This window comes from Hesperophylax consimilis, chromosome 15 (assembly GCF_061612785.1).
Source record: "Hesperophylax consimilis isolate HC1 chromosome 15, BYU_Hcon_1.0, whole genome shotgun sequence".
Lineage (NCBI taxonomy): Eukaryota > Metazoa > Arthropoda > Insecta > Trichoptera > Limnephilidae > Hesperophylax > Hesperophylax consimilis.
This window is the reverse complement of record NC_142850.1, coordinates 37,238,224-37,256,439: the sequence shown is the minus strand read 5'-3', so window position 1 is coordinate 37,256,439 and position 18,216 is coordinate 37,238,224. Positions and strand designations below refer to the sequence as shown.

At 36.5% G+C, this 18,216-nt stretch overlaps 1 protein-coding gene across 6 annotated transcripts in view; it reads right to left on the bottom strand.

The window, feature by feature from the left end:
* Nucleotides 1-2,134: 2,134 nt before the first annotated feature.
* The window catches only part of cic (Putative transcription factor capicua), a 101,888-nt gene continuing 85,806 nt past the window's right edge, over nucleotides 2,135-18,216 (bottom strand). For 3 of the 6 annotated variants that reach the window (XM_089640528.1, XM_089640530.1, XM_089640529.1), the window contains exons 24-29: nucleotides 10,674-10,968; nucleotides 7,025-7,164; nucleotides 6,046-6,261; nucleotides 5,767-5,939; nucleotides 2,360-2,480; nucleotides 2,135-2,273 (exon numbers count right to left, since the gene is read on the bottom strand). In XM_089640528.1, the coding sequence (XP_089496654.1) occupies nucleotides 2,203-2,273; nucleotides 2,360-2,480; nucleotides 5,767-5,939; nucleotides 6,046-6,261; nucleotides 7,025-7,164; nucleotides 10,674-10,968 (1,016 nt within the window). In that variant the 3' untranslated portion in view covers nucleotides 2,135-2,202. The remainder of the gene's footprint in view (nucleotides 2,274-2,359; nucleotides 2,481-5,766; nucleotides 5,940-6,045; nucleotides 6,262-7,024; nucleotides 7,165-10,673; nucleotides 10,969-18,216) is intronic. The other 3 variants (XM_089640532.1, XM_089640531.1, XM_089640533.1) reach the window with 3 other exon arrangements.

Genomic DNA, 18,216 nt, shown 5'->3' with positions numbered 1-18,216 from the left:
CCTGAATTAATGTATTTAAAAAAAAGATATCACTTGCGTAGAGATGGATTCGCATTGAAGATAATATATATTCACATTAGCGCAGCACAGGACAAGCTGAAAAGTTAGAAGTGATGATGGATGCATCAATCGCACCAATATTGATAAAAAGTTTCATTTGAATACAACAAAAAGTATAATGTAAACGAGTATGTATAGAGAAATATGTAAAAGTTAACTAACACAGACTAAATAAAGTTATCACTGTGTGTGTGACTTCTGTTCACTTGACTTGCTTATAAAAAGGGTGTATATTTACAATCTCAAATAATGATACTTGTTGGGTATCTGTATCTCCTTTGACTAATAAAACACATTGCCATTGTACATACAATACATATGAAGTGATATTTGTAAGACTAAACAATGATTACCGTGTGTCTAACTAAATAATTGTAGAATATAACAACCCACAGATTTACTTCACATATAATTATATATTTCCATAATTATCTAATTAACAATTCATCTCATAGCTACAGGGAAATTGATGATCTCGACAAGTACAACAATTAAAAAATTCACTATTAAGCAACCATTTAGCTAATGCCGTAGTCCCTCGACGTGTGCGATAACAATATCTACCTTACGTTATGACTACGTGACAACAGACATTCTACTAATATAATACATACAACAAGTTGTGGCACAAACTTAATGTTTATAGTCAAAATATACTTTTCTATAACCGGGAAGACATATCTCATATCGCAAACAGCGGAGGTTAGTTACTTCGCATTCTCAACCTAACCAACCAACTAACATTCTCAACCTTTGAAATGGAATAGCATCCAAATTAAATTAAATCAAAATTTTGGAAAAACCGAACGATGAAACAAAAACATTTTTTTAGACTTGGGAAAAATGACAATATAATATCTTCACTCCATCTGGGCTAGTGCTGGTGTCCGCAGAGCCCTTTATATTTACAATATAATATCTTCACTCCATCTGGGCTAGTGCTGGTGTCCGCAGAGCCCTTTATATTTACAATATAATATCTTCACTCCATCTGGGCTAGTGCTGGTGTCCGCAGAGCCCTTTTTTATTTACAATATAATATCTTCACTCCATCTGGGCTAGTGCTGGTGTCCGCAGAGCCCTTTATATTTACAATATAATATCTTCACTCCATCTGGGCTAGTGCTGGTGTCCGCAGAGCCCTTTATATTTACAATATAATATCTTCACTCCATCTGGGCTAGTGCTGGTGTCCGCAGAGCCCTTCATCCGTCACCATCATATTTACAGTCATAAACATTTCTTTCTTTCATATAATATGAATATATATTTTTTCTTTCATAAATTTTTCACGGTAAAAAACTTTTCTTATAGATTCTTGTCAAAAGAATTATTTAGTGACTAAACAATTGCACATCATAAAACACCCCGCGTGGCCTCCCGCCCGCCTGCCCTGGCTGTCTCTCTAATACGCTCACTTTGTCAAACATAAATACAGGAGAAAGTTACTTAACTTAAAGTTCTCTTGGTGAAGAGGTGGTGGGGGGCGGTGACAAGGAAGGCCACAGACATAATGTACAATATAACACATTCAGAGCTAACTTAATTAACACTTTAGTAAGATTACATTAAATTACACAAAATATTCTATAACTGGTTATGTCATTATGTAAAAATATTAAAATCTTAATTAGTTATTAAAGCTAGAAATGTCAAATAAAATTAACTACTGACTTCTCAGTATAATTGATCAATTCTTCATGTAACAAACAAGGTTATACATTTCACAACCTTCCAATCATTAAAAAGATTAAGGAACAAAACAAACCCCCATTAAATAATAATAACTTGACGGCTGTAAAACTACATAAAACAAAACAGAAGAATATGATGACATTTTATCACGGTGTCATATGGGCATTAATGATAGCCGACATCTATATTACTTGTGTTGAGATAAAATCACTAATTTACTACAAGAAAGATGAGGAAATGTTGTCAACACGAATCAAGATCATTTTGTAAAATATGTTCCCGAGGGGATATACTAACATTAATGTGTCTCTTATCAGTTAGGGGTGTCTACACCCATGTAGGAAAATAATGTGCATCTCTTGAAACATTGGCGGTAGGTAGGGTACATGGGGTAATATGCTAGCGCTAGGGATGAGGCAGCGAGAGGGTGGAGACAGCGAGGTCCCGCTAACTGGCAGAAGTGGTGGTGGAGCTGTGGAGGTTGTTGGCACTGGATGTCACCGCCGGAGAGTTCATTCCTGCGCAGAACACACTTCAGTCAACGATACAGTTCTAATGTATTATATAAGAGCCAATGGGGAAAGTAGTCATGAGTGTAAATTACCCGTGGGGGTGCTCTGCTCCGAATGTGGTGTGACGCTGGGCTGTGCCATCAGCTTTTGTCGCACTTCGCGGATCTTCAGTTGCAACGATGTCTTGTTTGGGAATATGTCTTTATGGCTGTCCTGTAAGGAGAGAATATAAGTATACTAAGAGTGTAATGTAAAAGTAAGAGGAAAAATTACAATATTTTTGGAAAATTAGAAAAATAAATATTTTGGTAGGAGGTAAATAAAAGATGCAGATATGTTGAGAAATATATATATTTATTATCATATAAGATTGTTAATAAAAAAAAATTGCATATTCTAACCTTTGTAATTTTTTAACACATGGTATTTTAGAAAGCAGTCGCCCAAATGCATACGTGGCTTGCTAGGCCATGTGTCACAGTGGCTTTCTGTCTGCCACCTCTTTCTGCCCTTTTAAAGTAGACCGCACCGTCTCTCTTAAGACCTTTTCCCAAAATATGGAGTTTTCCATCGAGCCTGGTCTCTGAGGGAGTACTAAAATTTTGATAAATTTCAAATGGCTCAATGGTTTTCGTTGTTATTTTTTTAAATAAATTTATACAGAATGTATGAGTTTATGGAACATATCTCCATCATACAAAAAACACTTTACACCACCATTTCAACAATTTTCTTAACTCCCACTGAATTCAAAATTCTCCTCCATATTTATGGCACAGTAAACATGATTCAAATAAAATTATGGTTGTGGATGAAAAACAGAGCAAAAAGCACAACCTATCTCCAGTGGGTACTGTACACAACTGAATAGAACATGTGTTTGTTAAACAATAAAATGTATACCTATTGTTTATGTTGCCGATGCGGCGCCATAGGAGTTGTTAGAATGTTTTCTATGTCGCCGTGGCGGCGACAACGCAATAAACAATGATAATAAATGTAATGACAGTCAAATAATTGGAGTGATGGTTGGTTGGAATCCTTATTGGCATCCCGATTATAAAATTTATGTTCTTGATAATTCAACTGTGAAATTAATATTTGCTAAAGGAATTGTTACTAAACGGTTTACCTGCTTATTATTATCTGCGTACGTTGCTTTACAGTAAATTAGGTTATATACCCTAAAGTGAATTGGTTGCTTTGATGGAAAGAATTTATTTTTAGAGCTAATTCAGGTAGGTTTTTCGGTCATTCGACGGCTCACAATGTGACAGAAAATTTCACAAATATTTGTGCTGCATTGTCAGACGAAAAACAAAATGATAATTATTATGGTTTTAACGGTGCTATAAATAAATATATATATTTAATTCCTGTAGTCACATTAGAACAGATTAAAAGAGAAGTAGCAGATAGATTGCAAATGGGAAATAATTTAGAACAATTTAACACAAGTAATGTCATTTCAGATGCATTGAATGTAGATAGTTTGGATAATATTGACCGGTCAGTGGTTGAGTGGGCATAGCGCTTGGGTCTCACCCGAGCGTCGCGTGTTCGATTCCTCGGCTGGCTAAGTCCTCCAACACAAGCAACATTTTCGGCTTTCTGTGATGGTAGTAGGAGATTTTCAAACATTGTTGGGTTATTCGTAACCCGGGAATGTTTGTCTTTCTTTTTAAAAAAAAAAAAAAAAAATATTCTAGTCGAAATATCCAATGATATTACAGTAGATTCAAATAACTTAGATGTTATTTATAATCTTAGGGAAATCAACATTGCAAATTTAAACTTTGTTGATGATAATGTAGCAGAATTAGCTAACTTACTTCATAATAATATAAACAGATATATAGATGTAGAGCCAACAGTTAGACCAAAATTGCATACGTCAAAGAAATTATCTAAATTAATTTTTGAATTAAATAACATAATTTTACCAAAAATCGTACTTGAGGAAACTAGTTTTTTTAGATCTTCATACAATAGTATATGCTACTGCTATTACTGTTTGTAATAAGTTAGGAATTAAATTATCATCTTCTGATGATAGATCATATAGTTATAGTATTTTTAAGTAAGTAAGTAACATAGCTAGAGTAATAGAATATAAAAATGGAAATAGAAGTAGGAAAATTTTGAGACATGTAGATGAAATTGGGAGAAAATTTGGTTATAACATTGATAGTCATAATAATGAAAATATAATCAATGATTTATTGGATTTATTAAAACAAAAATTAGGCGTAAAAGCTAGTAGATTAAAAAGATATAATTATACGTATAATAAAAAAATAATAACAGATTATTCCAGAAAAATGAAAAAAAAATTTATTCCAAACTTGACGATAAACAAAATATTATTTCGAATAATAATATTCCGTTGCCATCTGAATCAGATATGCGCGATTTTTGGACTAAAATTTGGAGTAAAGATATAAAACATAACGAATCAAGTCCCTGGATAGAAAATGAAGAACTCAACTGGAAAATATAACTGGACTTTCTTTTAGGAATGATATATTTAATTTAAGGGTACGACAGCTTAAAAAGGTAAGTTTTTAGTTTAGACCTGAATTCTGTTGGACTTGTTATGGATCTTAGTTCCGGAGGGAGTTTATTCCAAGCCTTCGACCCAGATACTCCGAAAGCGCGATCACCAAACTTAGTATTTGGCTTACGCATAGGTTCTATCAGTCTGCCTACAGCTGATGATGTTGCTGATCTAAGAGTTGACTGCCTCAGACCAGTGTTTTCTGGGACGCATAGTTCAGAGATGTAGGGTGGGGCCATTTCATTGATGGATTTAAACACCATCCAGCATAGTTTGTACTGGATTCTTTCAAGGCACTTGAGCCAGTGAAGGTTACGAAGGTGTTCTGAAATGTGCGAATATTTTGAAACCCCGGTTATGAGTCTTGCTGCTGCATTAAACACTGATTAAAGTTTGTCAATTTGATATTTTGGAAGGCTAGCATAAATGCCGTTGCAGTAATCGAGACGTGAGACTATGTAAGAGTTGATAAGTAGTTTTGTTGCTTCTGTAGGAAGGTTTCTTCGGACAGACTTGAGTTGTCTTAGGTGAAAAAAACCGGTGCTTACAGTCCTATTTATTTGACTTTTAAACGAAAAGTCTGAATCTAAATTGACACCGAGAAGTTTGACTGTTGTTTTTGGGATGGTATCGCTGCCAGAAATAGTAATAGGTGAATCGTCTATGAAATGTTGACGTTTGTTTGTGGCTGCCCAGAGAAACTCAGTCTTAGATGGATTGAGCTTCAGCTTGTTTGAAGACATCCAACGAGTTATTGCTACTAGACATTATCTATTATTTTCTTGTTTAAGGTCTGTTTCGGAAGAGAAACCGGGATTCGGATTGTTGACAGGGGAAGAATATTCATTAAATTTTAGTCATCTCCTATTTTTTCCGATATTTGGGTGAAAAACCTGCTAATTTGAATTTTTTAGGTTTGGGAACAATTGTTGGAATTGTCACCTGAAACTGTGTGGTGGCCTGCGTAGAGGGGAACAGGCCGTGGTCCTGGAAGAGCCGCATGACTAGCTGGCGCCGCTGCTCCAACACCCGGCGGTGGCCTGCCTCGCCCCGGCCCCCGGTGCCCCCCCCTGGAGTACGCGGGGACAGAGCACCCAGCTCATCGTGCTGGTCTCCTAGAATTGTCAGAATTGCAATATACACAAAATGCAGTCTCTTGATGTGCCTCGTTAACGTGCGTGTAAGAGCGCGCCAGCTATGGAGATGTATGTAAATGATTACCTTGAGACATATAGTCCATCAGCCTACCTCGGATTGTGTCAATGTTGAAGTCGGGCCCGAAGAACGTGGATCCGATGAGCTTGTTGGTGGCGGACTTGGGCCCGTGGTGCGGGGTGTGGTTGTGGTGGGTGGACAGGGGGGTGCTGGCCACACTACTGCCGAGGCTGCTGCCGTCGCCCATGTCCAGGAAGGTTGGGGTGCCGTCTTCTTCATTTGCTGAAGAACAACAACACATTGAGTTTAACATTCCACAAAGGATTGACTTGGGCCCGTGGTGCGGGGTGTGGTTGTGGTGGGTGGACAGGGGGGTGCGGGGTGTGGTTGTGGTGGGTGGACAGGGGGGTGCTGGCCACACTACTGCCGAGGCTGCTGCCGTCGCCCATGTCCAGGAAGGTTGGGGTGCCGTATTCTTCATTTGCTGAAGAACAACAACGCATTGAGTTTAACATTCCACAAAGGAATGAATTGCGGTAGGTTTAGTTAAAACCCATTGCTTCCTAACAATGTCTCTCTGTCAATTTAGGTGATTAGGAACACAGGGGCCTATGCGATAGTCCTTTTTTTATAAAAACTCCACGCAGGAGGCCCCATGCTTTCCTTATCATTTTCGGGGATGCTGTATGGAAGGTATTTACAAGGAAAAATATGGACATATTTGTATCAACTAAACTGAAAGCAAAATTTCCACTTCAATAGCCATATATTAAATTTACCCTTTGTTCGGTGAAGTCAGAAAAATATTATTTCTTTACTTTTAGCGTCAGTTATTTCACAAACCTTGAACATATACTTAATTTTTTTTAATGAATTGTTAAAGTTCTGTGAAACAACTGGCCCTTGGTAAACGAAGACAGAATTGCTATTGCAACAAATGAATTTGGCATTGATGGCTTCAAATCTTCAACAATGATCGTTTGATTGGATCAATATCCAAACAACAATTACTAAATGTATGTAGTGATGTATTGAGGTAACAAACGATTGTTGAGTCTGCCATGCTTCTTCCTCAAGTAAACCTGCGGACTGCTGGGCACGGCTATGGAGCTAGGGCTGCAGGTCACGGGATTGTACTGCGGTAACGTGCTGAACTTTTGCTCAAAATTCACCGTCTCCAAAACCCTGCAAGTAAAACAATTTAATGAACTCAGATGTTAAAATTTAACCCTCAAGTATAGTTTGTAATAGGCCCAGCGGAATTTCTCAATGGTCAAAACGTCTTTATTTTTTCATCACTAGTTGGCAAGTAGTATGTTTTTTTTTTTTTTTTTTTTTTTTATAAAGAAAGACAAACATTCCCGGGTTACGAATAACCTGACAATATTTTAAAATCTCCTACTACCACCACAGTAAGCGAAAAATGTTGCTTGTGTTGTGATGGAGGACTTAGCCAGCCGAGGAATCGAACACACTACGCCTGGGTGGGACCCAAACGCGATGTCAACTCGGCCACCGACCGGTCAATGGTCAAACATGCTTTCTAACTTAGGAAATATAACATTCATACACTGTATATCAAACACCAATCATCCACTCGTGTTCACTCAATCCAAACGCTCTTGAAACCTCACCTAATATCCATTGCACAAGTTAACTAACTACGCTGGCAGGCCCATATAAATGTGATGGAGGACTTAGCCAGCCGAGGAATCGAACACACTATGCCTGGGTGGGACCCAAACGCGATGTCAACTCGGCCACCGACCGGTCAATGGTCAAACATGCTTTCTAACTTAGGAAATATAACATTCATACACTGTATATCAAACACCAATCATCCACTCGTGTTCACTCAATCCAAACGCTCTTGAAACCTCACCTAATATCCATTGCACAAGTTAACTAACTACGCTGGCAGGCCCATATAAATGTGATGGAGGACTTAGCCAGCCGAGGAATCGAACACACTATGCCTGGGTGGGACCCAAACGCGATGTCAACTCGGCCACCGACCGGTCAATGGTCAAACATGCTTTCTAACTTAGGAAATATAACATTCATACACTGTATATCAAACAACAATCATCCACTCGTGTTCACTCAATCCAAACGCTCTTGAAACCTCACCTAATATCCATTGCACAAGTTAACTAACTACGCTGGCAGGCCCATATAAATGTGATGGAGGACTTAGCCAGCCGAGGAATCGAACACACTATGCCTGGGTGGGACCCAAACGCGATGTCAACTCGGCCACCGACCGGTCAATGGTCAAACATGCTTTCTAACTTAGGAAATATAACATTCATACACTGTATATCAAACACCAATCATCCACTCGTGTTCACTCAATCCAAACGCTCTTGAAACCTCACCTAATATCCATTGCACAAGTTAACTAACTACGCTGGCAGGCCCATATAAATGTGATGGAGGACTTAGCCAGCCGAGGAATCGAACACACTATGCCTGGGTGGGACCCAAACGCGATGTCAACTCGGCCACCGACCGGTCAATGGTCAAACATGCTTTCTAACTTAGGAAATATAACATTCATACACTGTATATCAAACACCAATCATCCACTCGTGTTCACTCAATCCAAACGCTCTTGAAACCTCACCTAATATCCATTGCACAAGTTAACTAACTACGCTGGCAGGCCCATATAAATGACACAGTAAAAAGACTTTGTAAGCTCTGCCATATATTCTGCTCTTTTGGGTCCAACTTAGACTTGCCCCTTTTCAATCCGTAGCAACATATGGTATTGTGGAATGGGGTGGTTGTGCGTGCTGAATCTACCCAGTTATTGCAGCACAAAAACTAATTTTGACAATTATATTTAAATGCCAACCTACCTACCCCTTAAACGAACTATTTGCTAAAATTAGGGTCTTAGATATTTGCCAGTTATTTACTAAGAAAAGCTTGTATATACAGAAAAAATCGCAGAATCCTTTTATGTACATACAACGGGGCAAAACTCTACTATCCTTATTGCTGATGTACATACAAAGGGGCAAAACTTTACTATCAGGGAACTCGACTTAATCGGGCAAAGTGGATTTTTATCTGCTAGTTTTATATTATTTTTAAACTACATGGAAATGTGTGGTTTTCACTTGGACTGTTCCTCGCAGGTGGAAGCGTGTACCGATGAACAAATATATTCAATGCTAAGTTTGTTTATTGTTTGTTTGTTTACTCTCACTGCATTACCTGTACACACAAAATAACAATTGTACTTGCAAAAAGAGAATTTGTTAAACAAACTGCCTCCTCAGATGATTGCAAAGATTTAAGTGGGTCAGTATGCTCATTTTCGATCTATTAACTTTAGATGGTAATTCATTCCGTCATAGATAACTAACCAGGTCTTGGCACACACTCCTTGCCTCATGCACATTCATACATCGTTTCATATATAATCTTCTAATAGTCTTACTCTTGACATGGCCCGACTCAAGTCTGATTCACTTGATCGTGCCATGTCTTCCTTGGGCGTCCCCGACTGCTGCTACCATACTGAGAATGATACAATAAAAAGCTGCTGTGTTGTCTATGCAGTGGGAGCGATGGATTCATATGAACCCAATAACCACCCTTGACTTTCTATAGTTTAAAAGACAATAAACGACTGAAAGTAATCCTGTAACAACTGCAAAGTTGAATTTAACAAAAAAAAAGAGAATTCCAACTACGGACTCTATTTACTCGAAAATAAAAGCTTAAAGACCGGTCAGTGGTTGAGTGGGCATAGCGCTTGGGTCTCACCCGAGCGTCGCGTGTTCGATTCCTCGGCTGGCTAAGTCCTCCATCACAACACAAGAAACATTTTCGGCTTTTTGTGGTGGTAGTAGGAGATTTTCAAACATTGTTGGGTTATTCGTAACCCGGGAATGTTTGTCTTTCTTTTTAAAAAAAAAAAAAAACTTATAGGACAAAACGACTCTAAATGCGAATTTAATTCGCCAGTTTCCCGCTTGAACCACAAATTTCCGAACACCGTGTACCAACCGTGCTGCGCTGATATCCACATCTCCTCGTAATATCTATCGAAGGCATTATCAAAATAATAATAATATGCCAATTCTCTGTAAGCAATTCGGTGAATAAGTCTTATCAATTTTTAATATCTGCAATATATTTTTGTTACTTTCACGTATATATCTATCTTTATGTAGTTTTTATAAAACATGTTACAATAATAAAGTATACATAAAATGTATATAAAAAAAATACGAAATCGGAACTAGCCGTTCAAATGTGATTTTAAAATGGCAAGTAAATTAAAAATTTGTAAAAAAGTTCATACTAAATACATTGTAGGTTCCATAAACAAGGCACACTTTTTTACTAGTTGGTTGTTTTACTTCAATATTGAACGATAGTGACGCGGTTGCAATGTAGAGTTTGCGAACGTACTGCTAGCGCAGACCAATGACAAAAACTTAAAGACGTTTTGACAGCCGAGGAATTACGCAGGAGAATAGAAATTAGGGTAGGTAGTTTTAATGTATTTGAAAGTGGAATAACTACTGGAAGCATTGAAGAGAAGAGAGAGAGATAGAAATAGGCAGAATAGAGTGAAAAGAGCAATGGTGTTAGAAAGAAGTATGAGATTGTTGGAGGTGAAAAGTATAGCAATAGAAATAAATAAAGGAAATAGCAAGACAACAATATTTAACCTGTCTCGTCCATCTTCCACCGTCTTCTTGAAGAGGCTCTTCTTCATGGACGGGCTCATCAGAATACCGGAGTGGCAATCTCCGCCGGGTTTGGGAGACAGCAGGCTGCTCAGGCTACTGTTGCTGGAGGCTGTGGAGGGGGACTTGATGTTCTGCAGGGAGGTCGCGTTGGGGGTGGGTGTCTGGATGAACACCTGCTGCGGCACGGATGTCTGCACGTGGATGTGGCCCACAGTGGCGGGGGAGATGGTGGCGGATGTGGCCGTCTCGTTACCCGATACGGCTGAAAAGATGACTGAGATGTTAAATGAATAGAGTAAGCAGGGGCATGGAGATTATATTTAAACTGCCTATGGCCTATGGGTGATTTATGTGATAAAAATAAATCAGCATGCAATTATCTGGATTTTTGTAAAAAATATTTACGAGATCCAAGCCACTGCAAAATATGATTTTTAGTGTGTGAATCTATAACAATTTATTTTTATACAGCAAATAAATCACCGCATTATAAACTTCACTCAGATTCTATTGAAAAAATACAGCACAAATTTTAATAAATTATAAACTTAATGCTCCTATTGAAAATATAAACTATAAACTGTCCAATAAAATATCCAAAATTAATAAAGCTGTATTTGATATAATTTTTCTTTTCAAAATCATTAATTCCTTTGACAGCCCTGCATTACTCATGGAGCTACAATTAGAGGCGCAACTTCGTACCAATATCTCGTCAACTTGTTCCACTATTAGAATGCGATAAGCGGTTGCTGTAGTCCGGATTATGTAATTTTAGTTTAGAGCGTTGGGAGGTTTTGAGGTCAGGTGGAGGTCAATTGGAGGAAAGAAGGTGGAACCTAATTTTTCACTTCATGTCTTATCTAAATATATTTTATATATTGATACAACATTGCGATCGACCACGGGTGTGTTCTTGTATACCTATCTGATTACGCTAGCGTAATAATATCGAGGGATAGTATTTCGATAGTACAATAGAGGGCCTAGACGATCTAGGCCCTCTGATTGGTCGAATTCAAATCGTATGTTTCGGGTAAATCCCGAATAGGGGGTCTGCAGGCAAAATTCGACCACTCTGCCCCTCAATATTAACCAACCGTAAGGTTCATTTCGGTTTGCAGGCGACTGGATCCAAAAAAATAAGACTTTAAAATTAAGACCCGATTTCAAACTGAAATAGGATCGCCTCATGTATTACGAGATTTCTCAAAAAACATGTTTCTGCTCATATAATTTTTGGATAATATCGAAGAAAATATGTTTTAGAAAGTTCATAATCCATTGGATTAATTAAATTACGATGAAAATTATCCACAATTACGTGATTATGTTTGACGTTTATAAATGGCGGTATAAGAACGAACCAAATAACTGGCATGAATATTTAAATATGCAGCTAACAATACACATAGTTATGCAAAATTACTTGACCATTAACAAGCGTTTAATAAGAAGATTTATTCTGGAAGCTTATCACTTTGTGATGGCATTATTTATTTTATTAAAACACAAATAACTTTGTTTACATCACTTTATTATATGCAACCTCTACATGTTTCATGAACGAAGTTCACCTCATCAGGAGTATACACTGAAGTCTAAAATTAAATATGGATTACAATTGGAAAGAAGAAGTGGAAGGAGGGGGGAGGAGTAAGAGTTGGCAGAGTTTATCAGAATTAAGAATTACAATATCGTTAGACGGGAAAGACCAGTTGAGTGGGAAAATATTTAAAATAGGGTTAATAATGTTTTTTGCTTATTAATTATATCTGATTTTATATTGACATGTTTTCTAATTTCTAAAATTTCAAATTATTTATTTGCGATGCTTTATATCCTGAGGGAAGTATTTTAAGACCTGAATTTTTATCGAAAGTGTGATCATTATTCAAAAGATGATTAGCAAACTCAGATTCACTATTTCCATTTAGAGCCCCGAGATGTTATTTAGTTCTGACTTCAAAGTTTCTATTGGTTTTACCTTTGTAAAAGAAATTACAATCATCCCAATTAAGTTCTCCTGATTTTCGCTATCTTCATTATTAAAAATATATTTCTTCATTTTGTTATTAGTGTTTTTACGCCGGTTGAATAGTACCAGGAATGTTTTTATTTATAATTTTAGAAGTATCGTTATCCACAAATAGAATGCTACGCCATTGTTTATTTCTATCTTTAGAAATAGGGTAAATATACCGTTTGAAGAGAATATGTTTAATTTTTTTCATTTAGTGTTTCAACTATCAATTTATTAGAATTTATTTATATATATACGCCTAAAAAGGCTTTTACATAGAAGTGATACATGATGCAGTGTACATAGGAGAATATCTGTATTATACAGGAAATACTGACAGTAAATAGATGTAATCCATGGTAAAGAAGGTACAAAATACACAATTGTAAAATTGTGATTGCAAGTATAGTGAGAAAATATTAAGAAATATTAAAAAATTAATATGAAGCAATATTAGTAACGTAACGTAAGAGTAACATGAAGTAAAAAAGAAATTACAACAACACTACATATAAGACAAATCATTAAAACTAATTTACCAACGCTACTCTAATTTGTAGGATTCGACAAAGTGTTGGTATAGATTATGCTTAATTCTATAAATGGAGTCAATAAATAAAACAATAGCACCCCCATAATTGTTGCCCAGATCATGCATCCTATTGGTCAGTGAGTGTGTCTGATAGTTGGTCGTGAATGTATTGCAGAAGAATGTTATATTTTGTCTTGTATTCCTAGTCGGCACATGGAGTTTAATAGTGGCAAGGATGGCAGGACTATCAATTCAGTTGTTAATGACTCTGTGTAACACAACCAGGTCTGAAATAATTCTCCTGTCAGACAGTGTTATTAGATGCAATTGATTCATCAAACTGACATAATTAATCAATAGGAATTCTGAGCTTAAAATTTACGTACTTAAAAAATTTGTGCTGAACTCTTTCTATATTATTGGAGTGAACGTTATTAAATGCTATTTGTTTTATGAATATATTGTTTTATGGTTATATGCTATTTGTTTTTTTCAGGTCTTAAAATACTTCACAAGCATCGCAAATAAATAATTTAGAAATTTTGAACTTTTAGAAAATAGAAAACCTGTATAAAAGCAGATATAATTAACCTCTCAGACAAAGACATTTTTTTACTAAGTGTTCCTTTGAGAACTGTCAAAACGTAATAATTTTTGTGTTATTTTCGAGTTTTGCTAAAAGCTTCATAACTCACGTTTTGGGAAACGTAGCCTCATTCTAAAAAATGTTTTGGAAAGATTATGAAGTCCACTATCGCATTATGTTGTAATACGTAAATATTTGCGTTTCTAAATATACATTTTATGAAAACGTCAAAAATATGTAAGAATCGCTTAGCATTATTTCAAAGCCGTGAAAAATGTACTTTTTTCTGAGTATCATAAAGAAATAACACTTTATATATTGAAGAAATATAATTAAAAACTATTAGTCACCTCAAAATATTAACCGTCCAAACTGAAATATTTTTAATAAATTATTTAGAAACGCAATAAATTATGAACGAACAAGATGACAGATCCAATCGGCTTAGATAATGCACCTCTACTTTCCATAGATATTCTTGAATACAGACGCGTAGCGTTATTCATTATCGATACTCTGTTTTTTAAATCATGGCAATCCGTATACTAGTGATGGAAATAAATCGATTTTTGTAAAATCTCGCGCGTTTACGTGAAAAGACGTTCTAATGTCTTGACCGCTATTATCATATTTACGTCTTTTGACGTTCTAATGTTCTGAGTGGTTAACAAGAATTATTTTTATAAACCCTTTTTTAAATATTTTCCCACTTAACTGGTCTTTCCCGTCTAACGATATTGTAATTCCTAATTCTTATAAACCCAGCCTACTCAAACCCCTCCCCCCTCCTTCCACTTCTTCTTTCCAATTGTAATCTATATTTAATTTTTGACTTTGGTGTATACTTACTCCTGATGAAGTGAACTTTGTTCATGAAACATGTATTGGCTGTATATAATAAAGTGATGTAAACAAAGTTAATTGTTTTTTAATAAAATAAAGTTTAATAAGATTACATTATTTTATCTATTTCCGTTGTATATCAATGCATATATGTACACAATAAAATGAAAACATTATATTTATTGGACAATTTGCATATATTGTAATAATCTACCTTTATATATAGATTTTTACTCTCCTGATGAAGGTGTATATATAATCTAACTTTAAACTTTATTAGATACAGTAACAGTTGTAGGTAAAGAATTACCATCAGTTGGAGTAAAATTAACACCTTTTAATTAAACCGACTGCTAATCTCATCGCACAGTTACCCTCCTTTTATTCATAAACACGGGTACAATTAATCAATATGTAATAATCTATTTCAGTCAACTTTGTTATAACTATCTTTAATTGTTGTGACAAACTATACGATATTGATTCAACTTATAGACATTGGCGGTTGTAATACATATTTAAGCACTGCAAGTCTCCTATGAGCAAATTATATTAGATACGATAACAGTTAATATCAGTTGTAGACATGTAGTCAATAGTAGTGTTTCATTTGAAATAATCCATCACAAATAAGTAAAATTTCATTTATTCAAACAACTGTCATTATTATTATGCCTAAATTTAGCATGTTATTATTCATTACCTCCTTCCTGTTCCGTGTTTTAACAATATATATTCACCCTCTCTCTGTGAATGACCTATTATCTATTTATTAAATGTAACTGTTGTTAGCATCACTTAAACTGGGCGAAGCCCAACCAAGTGCCGCCCGCAGGGCCTAGAAGCAAAAAACCCGCTTAAAAAAAACCGCCTTAACTGCTAGTATTACATGAATGGCACCCGGTGTCAGGTAAAAAATTCTTTTTTCTCTTGGACAATTATGATTTTTATGAAGAACAGCGCCATCTGTTGGTGGTAAAATAATCAGGCGGCATTGCTTGCATTTTTTTAAAAACAGCGCCATCTGTTGGACAAACATGCTTTTTTGAAAAACAGTGCCATCTATTGGACGCAAAAACAAACCACGGTATTGTTAAATTGAATTTCCATAGATTTCGATTTATTTTCATTTTGATGTAATTATTTCGTGTGACATTGCGTTGGAATTGAGCTGTGTCGTTTAGCATAGCGTTAATTTCATTAGTGTAGTTGATTTATTTCGTTTTTTATTCTTATTTTAAAGTTTTGCAATTTTATAGGTTTTTGTTAAAACTTTCTTTCTTATTCTTCAGTTTTTATGCATAAGATCAATCTTAGGTAGTAGTACTTGCGGAGCAGAAGCAGTGCAAAGAGTAATTACAAATCAAACTGAGGAAGAACGGGCATCAGCGACTGAGCGAAGCATATAAAGAATGGCTCAAATACGTGCCGAAGAAATAGCAGAGCAACGTGCAGCCAGGCTTGAGGATACCTGGTTGAGAGCACGGCGATCATGTTCTGCAGCTTCAGATCTGCTTCGTTCTTAACAGAATGAACGCGACAGGCTGAGAGTGGCTGAAAGACGACATCGAGAAACAAAAGATCAGCATCAAATACGACTCCGTGCTCAATAATCGCCTTGCATTCCGGTATAATCCAGCTGATGATTATAGTTAGATCCTGCATGTTCTCATCGGCACTATGACTGAAATGTGTCCTTATTGCAAGGCTCTGAAATTTAAGTGAAAGAACAAAATAATTTATCATAAAGCCGGCTCCCCGCTTCCTTTTCCACACGGTCAACATAAATTCCTACAAATGTATTTCATCGGTATGGCAATGATGAATTGAATGCACGCTGCGGAATTTCTACCGGCATAAAAAGGTCCATCGTTTCCCAACTGCGAGCTTCTTCACGAAAAAAACAATTTAGTGCCTTTATTCAAAACAGCAATTGGCATGATGACCTCTGATACACACAAGATTGTTATTCATGCTGACAAAACGCCTGCTGGAGAATATGTGCGAAGATTCAATGCTCCAACTATAGACAAAGTGGTAGTTGTTATAGTCGAAAATCAATTCGAACCTAAAGATATTGTTCTTCATCAATTAACAAAAGTTGCAGAAACTCATCGACGTTACGATGCCCTGCAATATTCAATCATTTTTTGGGATGGTGCCAATGGATATCACTTCAACGTTAAGATGATAAATCCAGTTAGTGGCGAAGAAACAAATATGAAATGCAGCGCAATTAACTATTATTTGTACCGAATAATGATTTGTGAGCATGAAGACAATCACATTTTTGAATGCCGTCAATTGTTTCACCAATACATCGTAGATATGTATGCAAAAATCGAAACAGAATGATTTGTATTGATCCGTTTGAATCAGATCACGCTTCGCTGTGAAGAATAAGTTCATTTGTGAGATACCGTTGTAAATGATGGTAATACAATTAACATTGGAAGATTAACGATTTTGTCATCTTCATTGTATATTGCCTGTATGGCAGCCCACGTCATATGCATGAGTATGCTCAAGATGCAATTGCGTATGTTCGTCACTATGGACATCCAGACCTATTCATTACCTTCACGTGCAATCCAGCTTGGGACGACATACAACATTTCTTAATTCCTGGGCAATCACTGGTGGATATGCATGACATCACAGCACGTTTTTTCATACAGAAGCTGAAATCGCTGATGGATTTCATATTAAAACATCAAGTTTTTGGTATTCAGTGGAATGGCAAAAGAGAGGATTGCCACACGCACATATACTAATCTGGCTTGATAACGAAATCGACGATGTAGTATGTGCTGAGATACCGGATGCCGACGACGATAAGAATTTGCATAAAGTTGTTGTGACGAAAAATATTTTGCAGTACACTGAATCCAAATTCACCATGCATGATAGATGGAAAATGCTCTAAGCAATTATCAATTATAGCTGAGAACGGTGACTCTGAGAAACAGGGTCGCATCTCGGAGTATTTAGACCTTACTCCAGCACTCGGGGCTCTGCTGGAGTAGACCTTCTATTTCCCTAGATACCCGCGGGACGAATATTGGACCATTTGAAAACTCCCTTTTAGGGAACCAAGGAGGAGTGGAGAGAAGAGATGAGGCTCTCTTCCCTTTTGGGGCTTTCAGGGAACCAAGGGGGATTGGAGAGGAGAAATGAGACCTGGGAATACACACTGCGGAACCAGAAGACGTAGCCACATATCCAATAACAACCCTGGTGAACTTCATAAAAGAGACCGGGTTAAAGGAATGAGGTAAAATGGGAGATGGCACAATGGGCCTATGGCCTAAGTGCTCACGGGAACTATATGTAAACCGTCTCCGCTCTAAAAAAAAAACGCTTTGTTTGTTTCCTTTTCTCATGAGTTACACATTATGCATTTATTAACATTAGTTCATAGGAAATTTGTTTTTTGTCTGGTGATATATAATCATCAACTAGGATCTCACTGCTTTTTAATTTACATTCATTATGTTCTTACCTCCTTTATTAAGTTGATATTATACACGCTCATAAG